The sequence below is a fragment of the Haliotis rubra genome, unplaced genomic scaffold, assembly GCF_003918875.1.
Source record: "Haliotis rubra isolate DU_JTF1 unplaced genomic scaffold, ASM391887v1 Scf1084, whole genome shotgun sequence".
Lineage (NCBI taxonomy): Eukaryota > Metazoa > Mollusca > Gastropoda > Lepetellida > Haliotidae > Haliotis > Haliotis rubra.
Window position 1 is genome coordinate 100,749 of NW_025764986.1, and position 23,871 is coordinate 124,619.

Sequence of the window (23,871 nt, forward strand, 5' to 3'; positions counted from 1 at the left end):
ACTGCATGCACTGACTCCTTGTCACATGCTGGATTAGACAGCGCTGATTACTGTATGAACACATATTTGGGCGGTTCATTTTATGCCGAGATCTGGAAATGACAGCTGGCGAATTGCAGAGCTTATAAATGATTATAAATGTACTAGCCACAGACGGGACTGAGATTTTATGCCAGTGTTGACAACTTGCTGGTTTTGACAGCTTCCACTGTAAGATACTTTGGAATAATGAATTCTACATTAAACATATGAATATCAAACATACACAGTTTCATTCAAGGTCACAACAGTACAAGTCTGATTCATGGGACATTCCTCCTCCTCCTCCTCTAGTAAACACAAGTACGTGAAGAACATGGAGCTGAGGCCCTGCAGACCTGGGGGAGACCAACTATTTTCAAGGCTTGACGAGTTATCAGGGTATATCCCTGCTAAAACAGAACCCTACTTTTACACTTTGACAAAACCTTCTCTTGTGGAAAATATTTAAAATGAAACTCAAATAGCTAAAGCTATAGTTTTTGAGTCGCCATTGTGCACATTATCTACTACAGTTGTTTGTGCAACCAGCTGACATTTACCACGCATGGGTACATTGCTCCAAACCTGAGATGGAGCATGCAATAATGCATGGTTCCTAAACATTATGTACTTTTTGAAGAAACTTTTGTTTTAAATGTAAAGGTGTATTGTTGTTCATGATTCATAAAGGAAAGATTATACTGTGAGCACCTATAACAGATATCCCATATCAACAAATCTGTTATTATCCTATCTGTTTTGAGAAAGCGTTCATTGTATATGTGGACTTATGTTTGTAATCAGTTTTATTTAGTTTATTCAAAGTTTTAGCACTGTTCACATAAACATGAAAATTATGAAATCATGTGAAGAGTGATCAACAGATCACACCAACTTACTGTTATTAACAATAGCCATGCTCTGCTTACTGTTACTGACAACTTGAAAGATCTTACCCCCCGGTAGATAAGGAAATGGATAAGTATATCATGACTGCCACATTTTGACTTACTTAATGTAATTTTTGTAGTACTTATAACAGTTCTACATAAACCAAAATGAATGATTATAAGGCATCAGTCTCAGACTTTGTAAACTTGTTTAAACTTCATGTATGACATGCTACTTAGGACAAACTGACCTAATTGCAACAATTATTTGGCTGGATCTTTTATCCCCTGAACCATTTATAACAGTTCTTTTGGCAGCTGAAATAGGGAAGCCTTAATGGTGACAGGGGTCACTGTCAATATCAGCAACGTCAGGATGCAATGATAATGGTATTTTCAAATACCAAAGGTATAACAAACAACTTCAATAACATGATATTATGCCTGATGAAATAATATAATGGATCATACATCTGCTTCTGATCAGTTCTTATATTACTGGGTATATTCAACTGAATTACTGGAAGATTGGGAGAAACTGAATATACAGTTTGAAAGATTGCAATTTCTGGCAAAGTTGACAAGAATCTACCAACAATACACACAAAAAACAATGCTGATCAGGACCTACAATTTAAATGGTGAACCATCACATCAGACTATCTTTTATTTCAAATTTATATTGTTTATTATTAATTTGTTAACATATGTTCGCTTGAATTTGCTGAAAACAAAATTATTTCAGGACTGCATGATACTTGTAAAAAATATTTTTCACACTATGAATCACGAACAAATACTCTATTCTTATCATTTTACAAACTCTGAAATACATAGTGGTGAGACAAAGAAAGGTATGTAGGCTGGGCATGTCACCCAACACCACAGTTAAATGGCTCGTCCATAACAGTCATCAAGTACTGGAACACCAAAGGTAATGTTGTAGCAGCATATAACTGAATTTTGTTGAGAAAATCAAAATGAATGATTATAAGGCATCAGTCTCAGACTTTGTAAACTCGTTTATGCATCAAGCTTCATGTATAACCTGCTACTTGGGACAGACTGACCAAACTGAAACAACTGTTTGGCTAGACCTTTTATGACTGGAACCGCCAGAGACGAATGTGAAACAGGAGAATATGTTCACATTGGTGACTACAGGGGTAACAGACATACAAGGGTATATTCATAAGGGTATATCGGTATTTCTTTTGTCAGTCTTCTTTCCTTCATTCATACTGACACTTGACCGATGTTTCTTCTTATCACTCGTTTTTTTCCTACACCAACAAACAAGCAAAACAATTGGTATGAGGAGGAGGAGGAGGAGGAGGAGAAATAAATAACACAAATTATCTTTACATATGCCAGGATTGGGAGTTGGTCTTGTGGTTCCTTCCGGTGTTGAAGATGTATTATCTAAACAGACAGAAAAACACACTAAGAGAGAAATCACTGAGGCTCTCAAACACGTGCTACAATGCTGATTTAACGATACGATACATGACATGATGCACTGACAATATTGGAACATTATTATTATGGTTTACCAGATCATATGCAGTTTATATCTTTTGACAACATTCTTTTGATGATGTCTGCAAATAAGAACATCAGACATCATTTTTTGGAAAAATATAACAAGCTATGCTTTCCATTTTCAAAATCAATTGTTTAGAATTGTCTTGTGAAATATTGCAATATGTCATGCAACATATTGTGATGAAAAACATTGCCACATTTCTCAGTTGAATATAACTTCAGTATATTGTTTCAGTCGTGGATGAACAGCATCAAGGGTTGTACCCATGCGCAGAGCATTACAGATTTTTATTTGTGCAATGACAAATTTCATGTAACTGTCACAGAATACTATCTTAAGAATGAATAATCCTCAAATGTTTTAAAACAAATTTTAAGGAACAACTTTGGCAAGAAAACAGCTGGGGTCATGCATTACTAGTACAGCCACAAAACACATCAGGCCAATTGGCAAGGAACAGTTGTTGATGTCCCAAGGTCATCTTAACATTCCATGCATGCACATTCCAAGCAAACACAAAACATATGGGAGTCATCAAAACATCAACTTTGTGTGTGTGTGTGTGTGTGTGTGCGTGCGTGCATGCACGCGCGCTTTTGGAGAAAAACTAAACTGTTTAGGAGGTCATCCAGAGAACTCTAACACATGTATGCTAGAGCTATCCACCCCAGTGAATGGTACTCAGAATTTAAAATCTCTATTTCCATCAATGACAATTTTTTGAAAATGCTTAAGTGAGCGAGTGAGTGGGGGAGACATCCATGTGGAAATGTGAGTCTTCAGCTTCACAAGCGAACCGCAAAGCTACCCCACCGCCCCTGAAAATGTCAGTGACATACACAACAGTGTTACAGTGGAGTAGTGTTGTAGCTTGATGGTGTCTCCTGTCTTAAAACAATTTTCACACTCACTCTATAGGAATTTATAAAAATGTCCTCATTATGCATCTTTGCAATCTGTTTTGTGACCATGCAGGCTCAACATGTGCCTTCCTCCCTTTAATTGCTTATTTCCATGGTATGTTTTATATCTATAACAAATTGTGGCTTTAAGTAACTCATTGCTCACATCTTTGAACAATTTTTTAAATTTCATGATATAAATTTAAATCCCATGATCATATTTTTAATGCTTGCAATTTACAACAAAACACTTACTTTGTTAAGTATTGTCCTCACATATTTCTATGTCCTGAATATTTATATATGCTTACATACAACTGTAGCTATTAAAAAAACCCTGTTTAGCCAAGTAAACTTTTTATCAACCTCGCCTGCTTGTGTTGTTCATTTATTTAGCCATTAAATTATCAGTTTCAGCATGTCTGAAGGACTTGTCCAGCTTGCACCATCAACTGCATTGTATCATACATAGGAAATCTAAGGCACATTAATCACAAGATATATATCCTTAATTCTTCTTCCTGCTGCGGATACACACAATGATGACTGCAATCATAAGAATTCCAACAATGCTGAACACTACAATTAAAGTGATGCCAACTATTGATAAAGGGGTTGGCTCAGAAATGTGTCCTGTGGTAACATGGCTAGTTGCTGCAGAAAGGCTTGATGCAGTGGTTGGGCTAGATGTACTGGATACGCTAGATGTACTGGATACGTTAGATGTACTGGATTGGCTAGATGTACTGGGAGGGCTAGATGTAGTTGTATCTGCAATCGGACAGAGAAAATACTTTCACTGTTGGAAATTAATTGGATTAAGATCACATATGAACTGTGATCAGTGGTTAAGAGATACCATAAGTGTTATTTGCACATTAAGTCACTGACTTTGGTTTTTAAATGACCCAAGTAATTAATAACCTTTTTCTGTATTATGCAAACCTATATTCTCCTACTCACCCTTAGCCACAAGTAATATATGTACAGCTATCATACTACACTGTCCTTGAACATACAACTTCACAATTTCAGTGAATGTGAAGTTTTGGTGAAGATACTAACAACATTACCAACTAAGGATGGCTAAAACTTATTGTAAAATGTAAAACATTATTCACAATTATTGTACATAATCTATTGTGATGAAATAAAGCTTTAATGTACTCACATAATACACAAAGCTAGGTCTATATTCATGGGCTGCTTCTAGATTATGTTAAAGACACTGTTTTTTGTAGGTGATTCATGCATAAATGTGCAACCACTCACCAGTGATACAAAATACAGTATGTTGATTACTTTCAAACACTTTTGGTCATTTTTTGCTCATGGTTACTTCTCCGATATACATCATTAATAGCTTGATGTTAAGTTAACAGATATCAATCTGTATGATCTAAAGCCAGTCCTATTATCAATCACTTTGATTATCTCCCTTGTTCATCTTACCATTCCTAAATGCCATTAAAAGTTGCTCAGTGTTTGATTAGGTTCCTGACTTGTCAAACATAAGGTAGGTATGTTCCATTGATTATCCCTGATACACTCACAGCTAGCTAGTATTATTATCTAAAACTCAGGATTCAAATATTGGATAACATTAGGAGCATCTCAGTGAAACTGTCTGAAATATGTGTACAGTATAGTAGTCTTACAACATACTGTATTCCAGACAATTCATACATGATACAAGTATTTTGTTTATCAAATCAGGAAGTGTACAGAAACTAAGAAATTAATGATTCTTCATGTCTACTTTCTTATAAATACCTCCTCTCTTAAAAATAATTTAATCCAAACAAACATTACAATTGACACTTGTGGTTTCATAATGTTACATGTTCCATAAAGTTTCCAGCTACCAAGGAGGTTAAATGTACATTTGATAATACACAGGCTGCCCCCCAAAACGTTATCATATCTAAGATAAAGCATTATTGTATACTTGGCTAAATTACATTTACATAGCACAAAAGGAAGATTCTATGAAAACACGCTATCTCTGTACATGCTTTCCTAACACAATTTGTACTATTTCAAATACAAAAATCCCACGCATTAGAGTAAGAGATCATGCTTGGATAACTTGGAGTCAAACATCTTGCCCATATTGAATAACAGGTTGTGTAACCTGTTGTGTCTCTGTAGTAAATGAATAGTGAGTACATGAATAGTGCCTCTGATCACCAAGTAGTGAGGGCGTTAACGGTAGGACGAGATACAATTGTGAATGCAAAACTATGGGGAAAACAAACATGCAGTTGGGTTAAAGAGTCTCCACTCTGAGGCTGCAACATGCACACTCTTGACAAGTTAAAAAACACTTTTAGCATGCAACCACCACAGAGCATATAGCATGGTGTACTTGTAATATTGCTATTATTATTATTCAGACACAAATCTTGAACATGAAAATTCTAGAGATTAACCAGTCTTTTTTATCTGATGAACAGATTCCATCTGGGTTAAACAGACAAATAAGCATTGTCTAAATCAGTGATTAATGATGACAGATAGAACACACTCGGGATAGATCACTCATACAAAGTTTCAGTATTTTATCAAGACAACAATAATCAAATGTTTCGTTTTGTTATCAACAGAGCCAGAATTCTCACTGGCTACACTTGTAGGCAGGGCTACATGTGATATTTTCTGTTGTTGCAATAGTTAAATCACTACTGTCTCTACTGTAATAGTTGGACAACTACAATATTATTATGAGAGCCTTTCCTTCTCATATAATGTATCACTAGTGGATCAATCATTGCTTTCACATCATCAAGTAATTTTCATTAATGGGAGACTGACAGCTTCTGAAATATGGTTCCACAAAAATCATTATAAAACAAAATGGTAAACAATAAAGATGGCATACAGAAAGGCAAGTGTTGTTGTTTCACAAATTTGTCTTTTGTCATCAGCCAAAATGTAGAAACTATAATAAGTTAGGGGGGAGGATGAGTGAGTGAGTGAGTTTAGTTTTACGCCGCACTCAGCAATATTCCAGCTATATGGCGGCGGTCTGTAAATAATCTAGTCTGGACCAGACCAATCCAGTGATCAACAGCATGAGCATCGATCTGCGCAATTGGGAACCGATGACATTTGTCAACCAAGTCAGCGAAACCGACCACCCGATCCTGTTAGTCGCCTCTTACTACAAGATAGTCGCCTTGTTATGGCAAGCACATGGGTTGCTGAAGACCTATTCTACCCCGGATCTTCACGGGTCTAGGGGGAGGATGGAGACAGATAACAAATGACCTCTTTCACCAAGAAAGGTGGTCTGAAACCTACGTACTGACAGTTTGAACCAACATGCTTTAGTTCACAGGAGGTTCATACAAGGTGCCTGCCAACATGTACAACATGCAAGTGATGCACCTCACAATACATGCAGAAGACACTCTTCAAGCATGCACTGTACATATGACCATCACAAACCAGCACTACAGGAGCCCTGCAATCACTATGAGACTGATCTCCAGTGACCAAGTGGATACCAGCATGAAGGCAGAGCTTCCTGTAACAGTAGATACAATGATACATTGATCACCAATGATACATTGATCATAGTGGCAGCGATCTGCTTGTTTGTTGTTGTACACTGCACTATTGTGCCATATGACACTGGTCTGTAAATACACAGACAAGACAGTACAGTTTTGACATCACAGACATACACAATTTGCTGATGGTGATACACATAATTCATGTCAGAGAGTCTGACTACATGAACCATTCACTTACCAGAAACGTCAACTGATGTTCATACAAGCAACTGAACAACTCGTTTTTTTATAGGAGAGTTATACAATGTTTAGAGTGTTGTTTCATTGCTTTTTAAGGTGAGCAGATTGCTACAGATTGACAGTATTGAAGTGGAAGCCCATGACCAATTTCTTGATGAATGAAGATATGCTGTAAAGGTTTGTCCCAATGTTGAATGACAAATGTTCCACCGACTAGCAAGACAAATCCTGATAAGCACATACAAATATCCAGAAAATGACTGTTGCATGATTTTCCAGTCATCTAGTGAAGAGGTAAAAGACAGTAACAATAAATCACCCAAATGAAAATGTGGACTGATATTAAACACTTAAGCTGGTACCAACTTTATTTACTAAGCTATTATAAATAGATTACCCGAACTACCACATTGGGTCAGGTGATAAAAAAACACGTGCATTTTGTTGAGAATTTTCTCAGATTCTCATATATCCATGACAATCTGTGATAATTACAGTCCATATTTAGCAGGACTGCTTATAATAATAATAATAATAAGTGTTCTTGTATAGCGCACAAATCAAACTGCAAGGCAATTTCTCTAGGCGCTAAAGTTTTTTCCCTCGTTCACTGGATGTCAATCTCAACGGCACATCGTATTGTCAATCTCAACTCCCTGGGGAGCATACAACTCTTGCAGCCACTAGGCGCACCGAGTTATTGTGGCATTCCCATCCTTACGAGGTACCCATTTTACAGCTGGGTGGACTGGGACACATAGTCACAGTACTTTGTCCATGTTTACTGCACGTTGCTGTACCCGCAACTGGGTGTTTGCACGTATTCATGTGGCCACCATCTGGTCATATACCAACGGATTCGTGGGTTCTTTTAAGTGCACAGGGTTGTGTACTGTACACTAGGGGTTGTGACAACACTGAAAGAGTCTGCACACAAAGTTGACTCCAAGGTTTTTACACCCGGTCTATCATTGATAGACTTACCTTGTCACACTGCCATGTCACTTATATAATACACAGGTTATTTGTGAATACTGAGCAGAGCGCGCTAGATGTGAAGGTCAACTATTTATTTCATATTGCAGAACCCTTGATGTCAAGGCGGGTGAAAGCATAAATCTACAAGGAATTTTATTAATAAAATCTATGACTGTCAGTCAAAGAATAATTCCAAGATAATAAATACCAGCTCTCAACTACTGTAAACTCTTTTAATAGTGTAACGGGGAGCACGTGTTTCGTTTCGTGCAGACATTTTACTCCTGGGTGTTGGTTGTTAACTTGCGTTAGTAACTGTACCTTTCGTTAGTCGTGGGTGCAGGAAATGTATTTCCTGCGAGGTTTGGGTATCATACTTTGATTCTGTTCCGTCGGTGGTTGAATTGTTTTCGCCGCCATTTTCTGTTGCAGTCAGGTTGTTTGGTATGAGCAATTCTGATTAGTGGTGGGCAGATTGGCTGGCCAATCGTGTCAAGGTTGTTACGTAAGACGTAGGGCAGCTGCAGGGTATTTAAGCGCGTAACACAAATTGTTCAGTGTCTGTATGATCGGCGACCGGTCACAGGTGAGGTTATCCACCGCAATATGTCCCGCGATGGGACAACAGGATGTTCCGTGACGGAACAATGAGTCCTGACTCCACTCCCTGTTAGGTTTCAGTGTATTTGTCGGGCAATAAAGAGAAATTAAATAGAAAGGTTGTATATTTTGGGGTAACTTTGTTAGTGGGGACGGCCGGGTGGATTTCAGCATAATGGAACATGCCAGACAGTAGGATTTTCGTATATTAGTGTAGGTGCAGTAGAGTGTAGGTAGGCTTTAGCGTTATTTCAAGAGGGTGGTTAAAGTGTAGTTGAGAGGGTTGGGAGAAAGTAGGTTAGGTTATTAATAAAATATTTTAAGTAAATGTGTTTGTATATCATTTGTTCTCAGGAATTTGTTAGATTTGATTTATTGTTTATATTGTTTTGTTGAGTTCTAATTTTTTTAATAAATTATGTCTTTATCTGAGAAATTTGTTGTTTTTTAATTGCTCCTCTGCATCCACGAACTGGGAACGGAACGGCTTTGATTGAGAACACACAAAACACAACGCAAAGCAACATGGTCATACGTCGTTAAGGCCGTTCCCGTTACAATAGCAAACATTATGACCTGTTGTTTTTAGTCCCAGTTTGACTACCCATCCAATATACAATCTGGTGCAGTCATGAGTTTTTTAATTACTAGCTCTCTCCCCTTCATCAGGTAGACTGTTCCTCCAAATCTTATAAACAATTAGAGCTGTACCAGGTTCATACAATATTTATTCAGCTAATTACATAGGTCATTGTTGTGGAAGAGTTCAAGTATACACATATACTGAGTTACACAATATCATATACACTACTTGGTAAGTGAATTAAGAAGTTATTGTGCTGTATAACATTTTGAACTATGGACAGCACAAGCGACATAGACTTTGTAAACACTGTGATGGGTCCACCATTGACAGCTCAATGAAACTCTGGTACTTTAATATCGTGAGTCTCACACACCGGGGCCGAGATAAGTTCAGCATTTCTTCTTCAGTATATTTACAGAAACTTTTTTGCCACCCAGCCTGTAGCACGAACAAATTCAATGGGCGACTTCTGTCTTCTCCGGAACTGATCCTACAAACGTCGGAGGCGAGCATCTAGCTCTCTGGACATCCATTTCCTGGGTGCTGCAGGAGCTCCATGGTTCAGCTGGGCAATCCATCTCTGTTCATTGCCTCGATGCTCTTAATCGCCTCGATGAATTCAAAGATGTTAGGGTGACTGTGCCTGATGCCCTGATTCAGAGAGTGATGAAAACCTTCAAGATGGTTATTTGTTTGTGGGACGTCTGTCTGAGAATGGTTCCACACAGGGATGGGGAAACGTGTGTCATCATGTAACAGCCTCTCACAGATGTGTTAGGGAACTCAGAGATAGCCTTGTGAACAGGGTACTCAAAGTCTACCTGACTAGTCAGTGGTTGAAGAGGTCTGCCAGTCGATTGTTGAACAGCATCCTTCAGCACCATGAAAAAGTCTACAGTGAGTTGCTCGCTGACGATCAGGCAGAAGACAGAAAGCTATGGGAATCACAGTATTGCCAGTAAGAGAGTGAGTCACGTTCAACTGATGCCAAAGTCTTGGACACGAATAAAAAGTTCCATCCGTGAAGAGGACATCAGGTTGCTGTAAGGTTGAGAGTGCTTCCTCCGTAGAAAACACGTGCAACTTGTCATCGTCTCCATCTTCAACAACAAGAAAGCGACATCCATCATATGTAGTAGTCCATCTTCCTTCTAGGGTGACACCTCTACGATGTTCAGGCAATGCAGGAGTGGTATTCCTTCTATGTCTATAGAATGATGATTTCACTCTGGACAGAGGTTGTGCATCAGCAGCATCAGCAACAGGCAGTTGGCGGAGCTCTTCATTATAGATCTGGGTCATTGGAGTTGACTCATCCCTGGATCTTTTTCTCAGTGTGCTCATGAATCTGACTGTGGCTGGATTGTCAGGCCCGTGATTGTGCTCCCCGGTAACTGTTCTGTTCTTCCAGTAGTCAGCCACATTACCATCTCTGAGATACAACAAACTCTGCTTTCTGAACACCAGCCATAGCTAACACTTAATCTCTGACTGGGTCTCACATACTTGCTGATAAATGTGACAGTTAAAACATTTTAATTTTAATCAGTGTAGAGGGATTATCTTAGCTTGGGTTGTAATTGGATTATGTCCAATTTTCAAAACAAACAACTTGCACTAAAAGTACAAAAGGTTTTAATCTGAGTAGACGAGTTATCTCCAAATATCAAAAGAATTATGTTCAGTTTTCAAAACAAATGAAAGTATGATGATTATCTGTACTTTTAATCAGAGTAGAGGGATTATCTTGGTTTGGGTTCTAATGTGGAAGGATTATGTCCAATTTTCAAAACAAACAATGAATGATCACAAGATGGGAATGCTCCATTATATGTTTATGTTCATGTGTAGTCAAACTGGGAGTAGTCATAATGGGAGGATACCGTTTTAGTTAGAGTGTTTATATAGAACTATGGTCATGTTTACCAGTTTGGTAAAACACAAGCACTAGTGCGGTGATGATGGACCACGGGAGAGATCTGGGCTATAAATCCTGGCAAAGCTAAGGGATGTAACTCTGCACCAAGAGGTACAGTAACATAGACCACAATGCAACCTGGGAATGGATACACTGACATACACTGATTTACACAGTTGTGCATCTGTTACAGGTATTGAGAAAAATATGAAGGATTTAACATTATGAACCACACAGAAACACCTGCTACCAAAATGAAAAAGAGAATACATATTACATTTAAAAGTCAGAAAATGATGAATGTGCAACGTTAGCAAAAGTAATGGTACTGATGATTAAAAGAGGGTCTGGTTTAAGCAAACTAAAGTGGAAGCTGTCTAAACTGGCACTTATTTGGACTGAAGAAATAACTCGATTTAAAAAGCGTGCCGGATTGTAGAGCTGACACGGTTACCTACGACTAGAACTCAACCAGGAGATACGACTTGTATCTGACTTTAAATGCCTGAATCATACCTTGGTCAAGAGGTTGCAACATGGACGTAGTGTTTGCAGGCAAAAACTTGAGTGTAATATTGCTGAGTGACACTTTGTGGTGTGGCTTTGATCGTTATCCACAAACAGTAAGATCTTCCGCCTAACAACTCAATAATTACATGTACAAGTATACCCATACTGAACTAAGATTAAATTTTCTTTGTCAGCACCCATGTAGTTTCAACACAGGATTAATTGGGGACAATACACATCCGGTAGACACCTTGCCACACGCCGGATAAGACAACGCTGATTACTGTATAAAAACATATTCATGGCAAGACCGGATTTGACAGCTGCCGGATTGCAGAGCTTTCAAATGATGGACTATGCCTGTGTTGACAATTTGCTGGATTTGACAGATGCCAGTTGTGACAGCTTCCACTGTAGTATTTTCTATATTGTCACAAAGCATTGTTTTAGTTTATCTCTCTTATCTGACTCAGTTGCAACCTTACACTAAAAATAAAAGGGTAACTTCTGATAATCCCAAAGTTAATCATGTCCTAGGGCTGTACAATTAAAATTACAAAAGTAACTGGCACTGAATGACAATCCGTTTTTCCGCAATAACTTCGAGGGATTGTTTCATCTCTTCCTTGACTGTTTCATGATGAGTTAAAACAATTCCACCTGAAGGTTGGAAAAAGTCCACTGAGGCATAATATCTAATGTCACTAATCTTTGTGTAGTAGACATTAGAAAATCACAGACAGAAGCCAACTGATGACTAAACTGTAAGAAGTAGTTTCGATGAGACTGCTTATATAGAATGATAGAGAATTAACGGATCAACTTTGAAGCAAGGGGAGAATGAGTGAGTGAGTTTAGTTTTACGCCGCACTCAGCAATATTCCAGCTATATGGTGGCGTTCTGTAAATAATCGAGTCTGGACCAGATAATCAAGTGATCAACAGCATGAGCATCGATCTGCGCAATTGGGAACTGATGACATGTGTCAACCAAGCCAGCGAGCCTGACCACCCTATCCTGTTAGTCACCTCATACGACAAGCATAGGTTACTGAAGATCAATATTCTAACCCGGACCTTCACGGGTCAGCAAGGGGAGAAAAGGGAGTGGGTAGATACATTTGGGAAGCAGGACACTTGCATATTTAGTTACACAATACTGGTATATATTGATCTCTACATTCTGGTATACACAAGATTTTTAGGCACAGTATATTTACTATCAGTAAAGGCAAGTGAATTGATACAAGGATCTTTTTTGACACCAACTGTTTAAAAAAGCAAAGGACAACATGGATAACTGAAGCCAAACGGGAAGACAAACAAGAAAGTTAGATACACATACCACTGGTGTTATTCATTGTTGTTGTTGGCAATGTTGTTGTTTCTGAATAACAATAATAGAACTTCCAGTGCATTTACATCTTCCATCAAATAAATAATCATAGTGCAACACAAAGACTAAAATACAGAGTGGGCCTGGGAAACTGTGAAGCTGTTTCAAGAGAATTTCAGAGCTCAGTTGCCGTGTAGGCAAATATTCTGTGACCAATTTTGCTTTAGATTGCTCTGATCTGGCTTCTGGTATATAATGAATACAAATAGAGAAAAAGTAAGTTTTTTATCAACATATTGACCAGAAATGCAAAATCTTGCCACGTGAAAATACACAAGGACATGTGTCAGATTTTACACAACTTCCAGAAAATCTGTGCATCAAGGATTGAAAAGGATAAAAAATAACAGGCAAATGTGCTGGCATATTTTTTATGGGAAAAGCTCAAATATGTTTTCATGGCATCATCAGTATTTCCTGTGACTGCTCGATCAATCCGAGTCTGATCATATACCCATTGTGAACTCTTCTTCGTTCTTCTTGTTCTGCAAATGGTAAGCGGGGCAACACCTTCTTTTATCGAAATAATAGAAGTAAATCTTATGATTTTGTGAATTTGAAAACATGCTGAGAATTCTAGATTCTAGCTGTCTTAAATGATCCATATGTTAAGAAAGGGGCTTTCGAAACTGAATTTACACTGACTTATCTTGTAAGACAGGGGATCATGGATTTTGTCAGTGGTTATGGGACAGTAACCTGATGTCTATGAGTTTACGTGATTAGGGTGTGTTCTTTCTGTCTATCATCTGGTTGGGACTGTCAGTTGTTGCGCCACGATGAGAGGACCAAACTGGTGGATACCATATACATCTTCTGTGGCGATATCTCTGAGATAATGGCTGGTGAAGACAGTCTCTGATCTCCAAAAGCAGCCTTCCATGATTGACGATAAACAGCAGTTGCCATGTAGAGCTAAGGTTGACGGTAATGCTCTTAACTTCATGAGGGTCGGAAGCTCCAGGCGGATCCAGTCCTGCTGCTTTGTATGCCCATAATATGACTGCTCTTATCCAAAAGGAGATTGTAGTTACCGAGACTCCTATAGAAGTTGCAGTCAACAACGGGATGAAGAGGCGTATAAAGCTCCTTCTTCTCGCAGCAGTTCAGTAGGTAGATCTTCAATTCCCTGACTGGACATAATGATAAGTCCTGTGTGTCGTTGGGTCCTAATACTGAAGATGAGGCTGAAATGTTGAATTATCTGTCCGGCTTAACTGATAGCTGAATCTTTGCTATGTAGTCCCATCACAGGCGTAGATGAACTGCTGGATGATCCCTGGAGTTGAATCTAGGGCTTGTATTTCTGACATTCTAGCAGCTGTAGCTAAGGCGAGTAGGAATAGCGTCTTCAGCAAGTTAGCAACTCAAAATTAGCTTCCATCAGAAGCTCACTGGTAAGAGATCCCACGCTGGAGCCTTAAACTTGTTTTGTTGTTTTCTAAGTTTAAAAGATCTTAATATGGCGACAAGTTCAGGAACCTTGGTGAATTTAACTCCTGTATTCATAGTGAGGACCGAACTAATGGCCGCTTGTTAGGTCGAGAGAGTAGATCCTTTTAAGTGTCTAGTAGCTCTTATATGACATAAGTATTCCGCAACTTGAGGGTGAGGCTTTAATGGCTGAGAATCCTTTGTGAGTAGCAAATTGGTCGAAACTCTTCCATTTGTCATCATAAAGATTCCAAGTTTCCTGAGTGCTAAGGTAACTGCCTTAGCTGCTCTAGTAGAATACCCTCGTCTGGTGAAGCAGAGCGGGATAGGCTCCATGCATATAATTGGAATCCTTGTGGATTGGCATAAGGCCTTGTCTGTGGATGTATTACTATACTCAAAGCCATTAAAAACATAATTTCCAATTCAATTATATACGGTGTCAACGCCCTGGTATATGGTTGACAGGGGAATTAGCTCAGAATTAAGACGAATTACAGATATTATATATACAATTACGAATTATGTATACAGTTCTTGACAAAAATGGACAGGTCATGACTCAACAATGGACAGATAGAAAAACTTCCTTGACCAGTTGATGTGATGGCAGACACTGCCAAACTGGATGACCAATAAAGGTTATAAATGTCGTATGCAGTAATTAATTGCCTGACAAGTCAATGTACAATGCGCGGAAGTAACATAGAATACAGATTAGCATCATATAAATAATTACAATAAAGTCTCACATGTCTTAAGTACATAGTTTTTACTTTTTAAATATTTGGACGATGGCTGTCCTGATTTAGTCACTATAACAACTGTAACAAATTGCATCAAAGATGCATATAACAAGGAAAAATCAATTTGATCAATTTGGATAATGTCATGGAAGAATCCATTACAAAGGCACAAATCAGGAATGTCTGAGAGTCACAGAACAGAGCAGGGATCAGCAAGATTCAATATCGGGTATGTCCACCCTGAGCCCTGACACATGCCTGAAGCCGTCGAAGCATGGACTGACACAAATGTCTCAAAACACATTGTGGGATTGCTTGCCAATGATGTTGAAGTGCCTGTGGCAACTCTGCAACAGTTCGTGGCGGCAGGAGTTGAGTTTGAACCCGTAGTCCAAGTTCATCCCACAGGTGTTCAATCGGTCTTGTCTGGAGACATTGCAAGCCAATCCATAACACGGACCCGCTGATTTTGCAGAAAGTCTCTCGTTAACCTTGCAGTGTTAGACCACCTGTTCACAGACGCCATGTCGAGCCAGCAAAGGGAGTATCACTTGACGAAGGACATTGTAAACATAACATTGAGCGTTTAGGTTGAACCACCACCAACTGTGACCGGAAGTTGACATACAATACAAATACATAAATAATTGCGGACGAGGCTTCAAAATCACATTCACAGACCAACAAGCACTAAACAACACCTTAAAAAACACACTCATCGACGGCAAACAGATAAGTTGGCAGTATCCACGCTGGCAGACATCCATCCAAGGCATTATATACATAGACACAAGAGAAACTGAATCAGATATTAAACACTACATCAGCATAGCAAACACCATCCCCAACCAACCAAAAATCACCAACTATAGAACTATCAACAACAGACAACCCACCACCTACAACCCCAACACACAAACAACCTTCCTCACATTTGACACCACTACACTCCCCACCCACATTACATTTGGTGCCCTTACCTACAAAGTACATCCAACACGCAAAAACCCACAACAATGTAAATACTGCTTTTCATACTCACACATCTCAGATTCATGCAAGCTCCCAATGTTATGCCCAAAATGCGGGTCAGACACACACACTCTCGATGAATGTCGCCAACAGAAATACTGCATTCACTTCAACACATCCGGCCACACCGCTACACAAAATACATGCCCCATCAAGCAAAAACACATCCTCAGGCTAAACAAACACATCAAAAACACCGACCTGCCAAAACCAGCACGCACACTACTTTCATATCACTCCATCCTCTCAGCCAGCTCATCCTCCCCCTACACTTCCTCCACCCCCAACTCATCACTCTATTCACCCCCACCACCACCAAAACCAACTAAACAACGGCCACCCGAACCAACCACCAAACCTACCCGCCCCACCCACCCACCCAAACATAACATAACATATTGCAAATTCCAGTACAAGTCCTGGCAATATCAAATAAAATGAATAACAAAGACTTAACCATCATTAATGTCTATAGAAGACCAAATTTCAAAATTACCACCCAAGATTTGGACATTCTGGCAAAATTTATAAGTCCCCAAACCATTATCCTCGGTGACTTCAATGCACACCACCCACTGTGGGGCACAAGACCCTATACTGATTCAAATGGTACCCGCCTTACCGACTGGCTAAGCACACACAACCTTAACTCACTCAATGACAATCAACCCACCCGCTACCCCCTCTCCCACCCACACTCACCCACAGCCATCGACATCACTCTCACCACACCCAAAATTACACAAGCTTGTATATGGGAGGTCCACGATGACACCTGGGGCAGTGACCACTGCCCCATCAAAATCACAATCACATCACACATACCCACCCACACCACACCCACCCACTGAACTAAGATTCAACATTAAAAAAGCAAATTGGAATAAATTCTCAACACTTTGTAAACAAATAGACACCACAGCCATTTTCAACACAGACATAAACACTTTCAACACAAACCTGACTAATACCATACTAGACATCTCAGAAAATGCATTCCAACTTTTCGATATAACCCTGCACAAAAAACAGTCCCCTGGTGGAGCACAGAAATCATCAAAGCCAGAAAGGCAAGAAAAAAGGCCCTAAATCAATCAAAGAGGGACCGCTCGAAATTACACTTGGCAAAACAACTAAGAAATAAAACTAAGAAATTAATCGAGGCAGCAAAAAATGACCACTGGAAACAATTCTGTTCCACCCTTAAGCGAACAAATCGAAACTCTAGAACTATGTGGAAAAAATTTAATGCCATAAAGGGCATTTCCAAAAAAACTATTTATCCAAACCTTCCGGACCTAGCCACAAACAAAGACAGAGCTAATGCATTTGCTGCCCACCTCTCGGCTGTCAGCAGCTCCACCAACTACCCACCTTCTTTTCAAAACACCATGAAAAAGCAGCCCCCATACACCCCACAACCACCACACACAGATCTACCTATAAACAAAATAATAAATATACACGAACTCCAATCTGCACTCAGAAACAAACAGACTGCCTCAGCCCCGGGTCCAGATACCATTACTTACACTATACTCAACAAATTAACACCTAACATGCAAAACTTAACACTTTCCCTCTTCAATCATATCTGGACCTCAGGAACTATCCCAAGCTCATGGAAAACAGCCAAGGTGCTGCCAGTTCTCAAACCAGGGAAACCTAGAAACGAGCCTGATTCTTATCGCCCTATCTCCCTCACCTCTCATCTATGTAAAACTTTAGAAAGCATTATTAACAACAGGCTCAAACACCTTATATACACAAAAAATCTAATAAAGGAGGACCAGAGCGGCTTTACTCCAATCAGGCAAACTTTAGACCATATTTTACATTTGGAACAAGACATCAAGGTAGCCCATGCACAAAAACAATACACTATGGCCATTTTCATCGACTTTAGTAAAGCATTTGACATGGTTTGGCAAAACGGCCTCATACAAAAACTCCAAAAATATGCCATTAACGGCAGAATTCTAAATTTAATCCACTCTTTCCTTAATAATAGACAGATAATCCTCAAATCTCACAACACCGTCTCGGACCCCCATCCCCTAGAACAAGGGACCCCCCAGGGCAGCATATTATCACCAACACTTTTTAACTTCATGATCAATGACATATTCCCAGATAAATGGCCTGAAATTTCAAAAGCCAAATTTGCCGACGATATTTCCTTCTGGACTTCTTCCACTTCGGTCTAACAAGTCTCTACAAAATGCCAAAAAATGCTTAACCATATTCAAAATTGGGCCCAACAGTGGGGGTTCCTCATTAATGTTAAGAAAACCGTGGGCATACTCTTCAAAACACAAAGAATGCAAAATTTTACACCCAAACTGCACCTAAATAAGCAAAAAATTGAATTAAAAAAGGAAGCAAAATTCCTAGGTGTAACCTTTGACCAACATATGTCATGGACACCCCACCCACATTCATAACCTGGTCAATTCTTGTCAAAAAGATCTCAACTTAATGAGGGCCATCAGCGGCACAAACTGGGGCGCCAACAAACACACACTTATTGACATATACAAAACGCTCATACTGCCTAAACTGGACTACGCCGCCCCGATTCTCCACTCCCTCTCCTCCTGTAACCTCCAAAAAATAAACTCCATCCAATATAAAGCCCTAAAATTAGCCCTAGGCACGAGGACTGGTACCTCCCTAAACACATTACTTCTACTCTCAGGCACCACTTCATTCACACAAAGAATCAACCAAACAACACTCACTTACTGGGCTGGGGCCCAACATAACCCACTATTTCAACTCGTCACACATAAATACAGCAACATAAAAAAATCAAAACTCAAGAAATTCAAATTAAATCCCCTAAAAGCTCCCTGCCTCACCAACCTCCATAAACTACTACAGGCACAACAGCTAAACGACATACAACATACACCTCCCATTACAAGCTTCATTCACGACATACCCCCACCCACCACAGACACCACCCTAGACAACATTCTCCAGCAGTTACCAAAAAACACCAACAAACCCACCATAACAAACATCACAAACAACTATATCAACAATAACTACCCAACACACACCCATATATATACAGACGCCTCAATCAACCCAAACAAAACAACTGGTATAGGCATACATGTCCAACAAACCCCCACCATTACAACCAACCTGCACTATACAAACCACACCTCAATACACACAGCAGAACTAACAGCTATCCTCACTGCACTCCACCTAATACCTACCCTCCCACAAACTAACTTCCTAATTCTCTCCGACTCACTAAACTCCATTAGGCAAATACATAACAAGTACTCCAAATCTCGCCCTGATCTCATTCATAATATCACAATCCAAACCGACTCACTTAAACGAGCAAATAAAAACATAACTTTCACCTGGATACCAGGCCATTCAAACATATTAGGAAACGACACAGCAGATACAGCAGCCAAATTAGCAACAACACATAAATCACCAAATATAAACTTTCATACATCCAAAACAGAAACTAAACAACTCATTAAATCAAATATTCTTCATACTGACTTTCAACACAACATAAACAACAACAAATCAACATGGGTTACCTCCATTATAAAATCACCCTTAAGGAAAATCCCTACATTCTCAAACATTAAAAATATTGACACGGCCATAAACAGACTTATCACAGGCATCACAAACCTCAACCACACACTTTACAAACAAAATAGACATGCAGATGGACTATGCACACACTGTAATACCCAAGAAAACACAAATCACATACTCATACACTGCCAGCTACAAAAGACAAACATTAAGCAACTACAAAACAGCATTCCCTCTAAATATCACAATAACATCCCACTACTCCTCAACCCACACAACCCAACAAGTATCTTCAACGCCCTAACACTATTCCTACAAAACTCAAACCTTCTAACAAGAATCTAGAACTCATTAAATACGCCACAGCCACCTCTCTCACCTCCCACTTACTGCAACATTCAGGCCAGCCGTTCAAACCTCAGTTATCCATTCTGCCCCCCTACAACTTTAGACACGGCTCTCAATTTCACTTATCCATACTCTGCACACGACATGCTCGCTTTCCCCTCTCGCTAATGTAAACAACCCGTCACAAGCCCACACTGCCAAGGTGAAGGTCACTCGCCAGCCAGCTCATTACCACCGCTTGTCCCTCAACCCGGCCTATGCCTCATTGCGCCTCCCTTGCTCCCCTCAGCCCTTTTTATTCATTCTTTATATAGCCCCTTATATAACTTACGCAGCTTAACTGCATTTAATATCTGCCCCCTATGCTATACGTGTTCAGTACTCACCCCACCCACCCCATCCATCCCCATTCCCCACCCCCTAGGCCCCCTTTTATGTCACCTATCGTTTATTTCAACTCTATCCCTTACTTAGTAACAATCACTATTACTATTTATCCACCTTTCTCCTTTTTTAACTTGGCTTTTTATTATTTTTATCTCTATTTATGTTTATAAACGTTTTTTACTCCAAATTCAACTTAGGTTTAACGCCCCAGCATTTATATTTTTTTGGGTAAGGTGGTTTATCCCTTATTAACATTTATTACTTATTATACTAGCTTCCACCTACCCCGTCGGCGAAATTGGCTTAAACACTTAATTTCGTCGTTGTCGGGATGTAAATCTGCACCAAGAGGTACAGTAACATAGACCACAAGGCAACCTGGGAATGGATACACTGACATACACTGATTTACTAGGTTGTGCATCTGTTACAGGTATTGAGAAAAATATGAAGGATTTAACATTATGAACCACACAGAAACACCTGCTACCAAAATGAAAAAGAGAATACATATTACATTTAAAAGTCAGAAAATGATGAATGTGCAACGTTAGCAAAAGTAATGGTACTGATGATTAAAAGAGGGTCTGGTTTAAGCAAACTAAAGTGGAAGCTGTCTAAACTGGCACTTATTTGGACTGAAGAAATAACTCGGTTTAGAAAGCGTGCCGGATTGTAGAGCTGACACGGTTACCTACGACTAGAACTCAACCAGGAGAAACGACTTGTATCTGACTTTAAATGCCTGAATCATACCTTGGTCAAGAGGTTGCAACATGGACGTAGTGTTTGCAGGTAAAAACTTGAGCGTAATATTGCTGAGTGACACTTTGTGGTGTGGCTTTGATCGTTATCCACAAACAGTAAGATCTTCCGCCTAACAACCACTAATTAAACAAGTATACCCATACAGTATGACAAACAGCACCCATGTAGTTTCAACGCAGGATTAATTGGGGACAATACACATCCGGTAGACACCTTGCCACACGCCGGATAAGACAACGCTGATTACTGTATAAAAACATATTCATGGCGAGACCGGATTTGACAGCTGCCGGATTGCAGAGCTTTCAAATGATGATAAATGTACTAGCCATGGACTATGCCTGTGTTGACAATTTGCTGGATTTGACAGCTGCCGGTTTTGACAGCTTCCACTGTAGTATTTTCTATATTGTCACAAAGCAATGTTTTAGTTTATCTCTCTTGCTCTGACTCAGTTGCAACCTTACACTAAAAATAAAAGGGTAACTTCTGATAATCCCAAAGTTAATCATGTCCTAGGGCTGTACAATTAAAATGACAAAAGTAACTGGCACTGAATGACAATACGTTTTTCCGCAATAACTTCAAGAGCTTCGAGGGATTGTTTCATCTCTTCCTTGACTGTTTCATGACATGAGTTAAAACAATTCCAGCTGAAGGTTGGAAAAAGTCCACTGAGGCATAATATCTAATGTCACTCATCTTTGTGTAGTAGACATTAGAAAATCACTGACAGAAGCCAACTGATGACTAAACTGTAAGAAGTAGTTTCGATGAGACTGCTTATATAGAATGATAGAGAATTAACGGATCAACTTTGAAGCAAGGGGAGAGTGAGTGAGTGAGTTTAGTTTTACTCTGCACTCAGCAATATTCCTGCTATATGGTGGCGTTCTGTAAATAATCGAGTCTGGACCAGATAATCAAGTGATCAACAGCATGAGCATCGATCTGCGCAATTGGGAACTGATGACATGTGTCAACCAAGCCAGCGAGCCTGACCACCCTATCCTGTTAGTCAGCTCATACGACAAGCAAAGGTTACTGAAGATCAATATTCTAACCCGGACCTTCACGGGTCAGCAAGGGGAGAAAAGGGAGTGGGTAGATACATTTGGGAAGCAGGACACATGCATATTTAGTTACACAATACTGGTATATATTGATCTCTACATTCTGGTATACACAAGATTTTTAGGCACAGTATATTTACTATCAGTAAAGGCAAGTGAATTGATACAAGGATCTTTTTTGACACCAACTGATTAAAAAAGCAAAGGACAACATGGATAACTGAAGCCAAACGGGAAGACAAACAAGAAAGTTAGATACACATACCACTGGTGTTATTCATTGTTGTTGTTGGCAATGTTGTTGTTTCTGAATAATAATAATGGAACTTCCAGTGCATTTACATCTTCCATCAAATAAATAATCATAGTGCAACACAAAGACAGAGTGGGCCTGGGAAACTGTGAAGCTGTTTCAAGAGAATTTCAGAGCTCAGTTGCCGTGTAGGCAAATATTCTGTGACCAATTTTGCTTTAGATTGCTCTGATCTGGCTTCTGGTATATAATGAATACAAATAGAGAAAAAGTAAGTTTCTTATCAACATATTGACCAGAAATGCAAAATCTTGCCACTTGAAAATACACAAGGACATGTGTCAGATTTTACACAACTTACAGAAAATCTGTGCATCAAGGATTGAAAAGGATAAAAAATAACAGGCAAATGTGCTGGCATATTTTTTTATGGGAAAAGCTCAAATATGTTTTCATGGTATCATCAGTAGTAAGTTTTAGTTGCACAAGTCCTTAAAGACAGACTCATTCTTCTTCTCGAAAAGGCATCATACTAAAGAATTATCACTCTATGGCAAATCAGCCATTTCTGTTATAAGTACTAAGTTGTGTTGAACTCGTCGGGACCAAGGGAAAAGTTCAACTAATCCATGTGTTCGACACATATGTCAGCATAGAAATGACCAAGCACCAACACGACCAAAGAACAGCATCATTTTTCTACAGTAGACTGTATATATACGAACAATACATATTTGCCATAAATGTTTACTGCAGTACTGATCATTAAATGTAAATCACTTTATTCGTCATGACAAATAAATATGCAAACAGAAAGATAAGAATACATGTAATTTAACAAACTCACAAGCAACCCCATTTTGCACTATGACATTTATCAGTCAATATAAAAAACTTGTATTGTTCACACAAACAAAATCGGACGGTGACGTGACAACAGCATGCGCCATTGTGTGTTTAGAGATTTCCTGTTGGTCTGCAATCAACATGTCATTGGTAACAAGTTAATTAATCAAGTTGGTAAGTGTGATGACAATGTGTGTATAGATGTGTAGTTAAACTCACACTTATTGCTTTATCTCCTTTCCCTCCGAATGATGAGTGGAAACCTGTGTCCCTATGTTCCCAAGAAAATTAAAAAGACTT

The 23,871-nt window shown here is 39.2% G+C and overlaps 1 protein-coding gene and 1 long non-coding RNA gene across 2 annotated transcripts in view; one reads left to right on the forward strand and one right to left on the reverse strand.

The window, feature by feature from the left end:
* LOC124282023 overlaps nucleotides 1-23,871 on the reverse strand; it is a 48,353-nt gene that overhangs the window by 13,435 nt on the left and 11,047 nt on the right. Inside the window, exon 3 of the mRNA XM_046718023.1 lies at nucleotides 13,055-13,096. Within this exon, the coding sequence (XP_046573979.1) occupies nucleotides 13,055-13,096 (42 nt within the window). The remainder of the gene's footprint in view (nucleotides 1-13,054; nucleotides 13,097-23,871) is intronic.
* LOC124282007 lies at nucleotides 15,274-22,246 on the forward strand. Its single transcript, XR_006900036.1, has 3 exons — nucleotides 15,274-15,365; nucleotides 19,433-19,440; nucleotides 22,232-22,246. It is a non-coding gene; the product is annotated as an uncharacterized LOC124282007 (long non-coding RNA).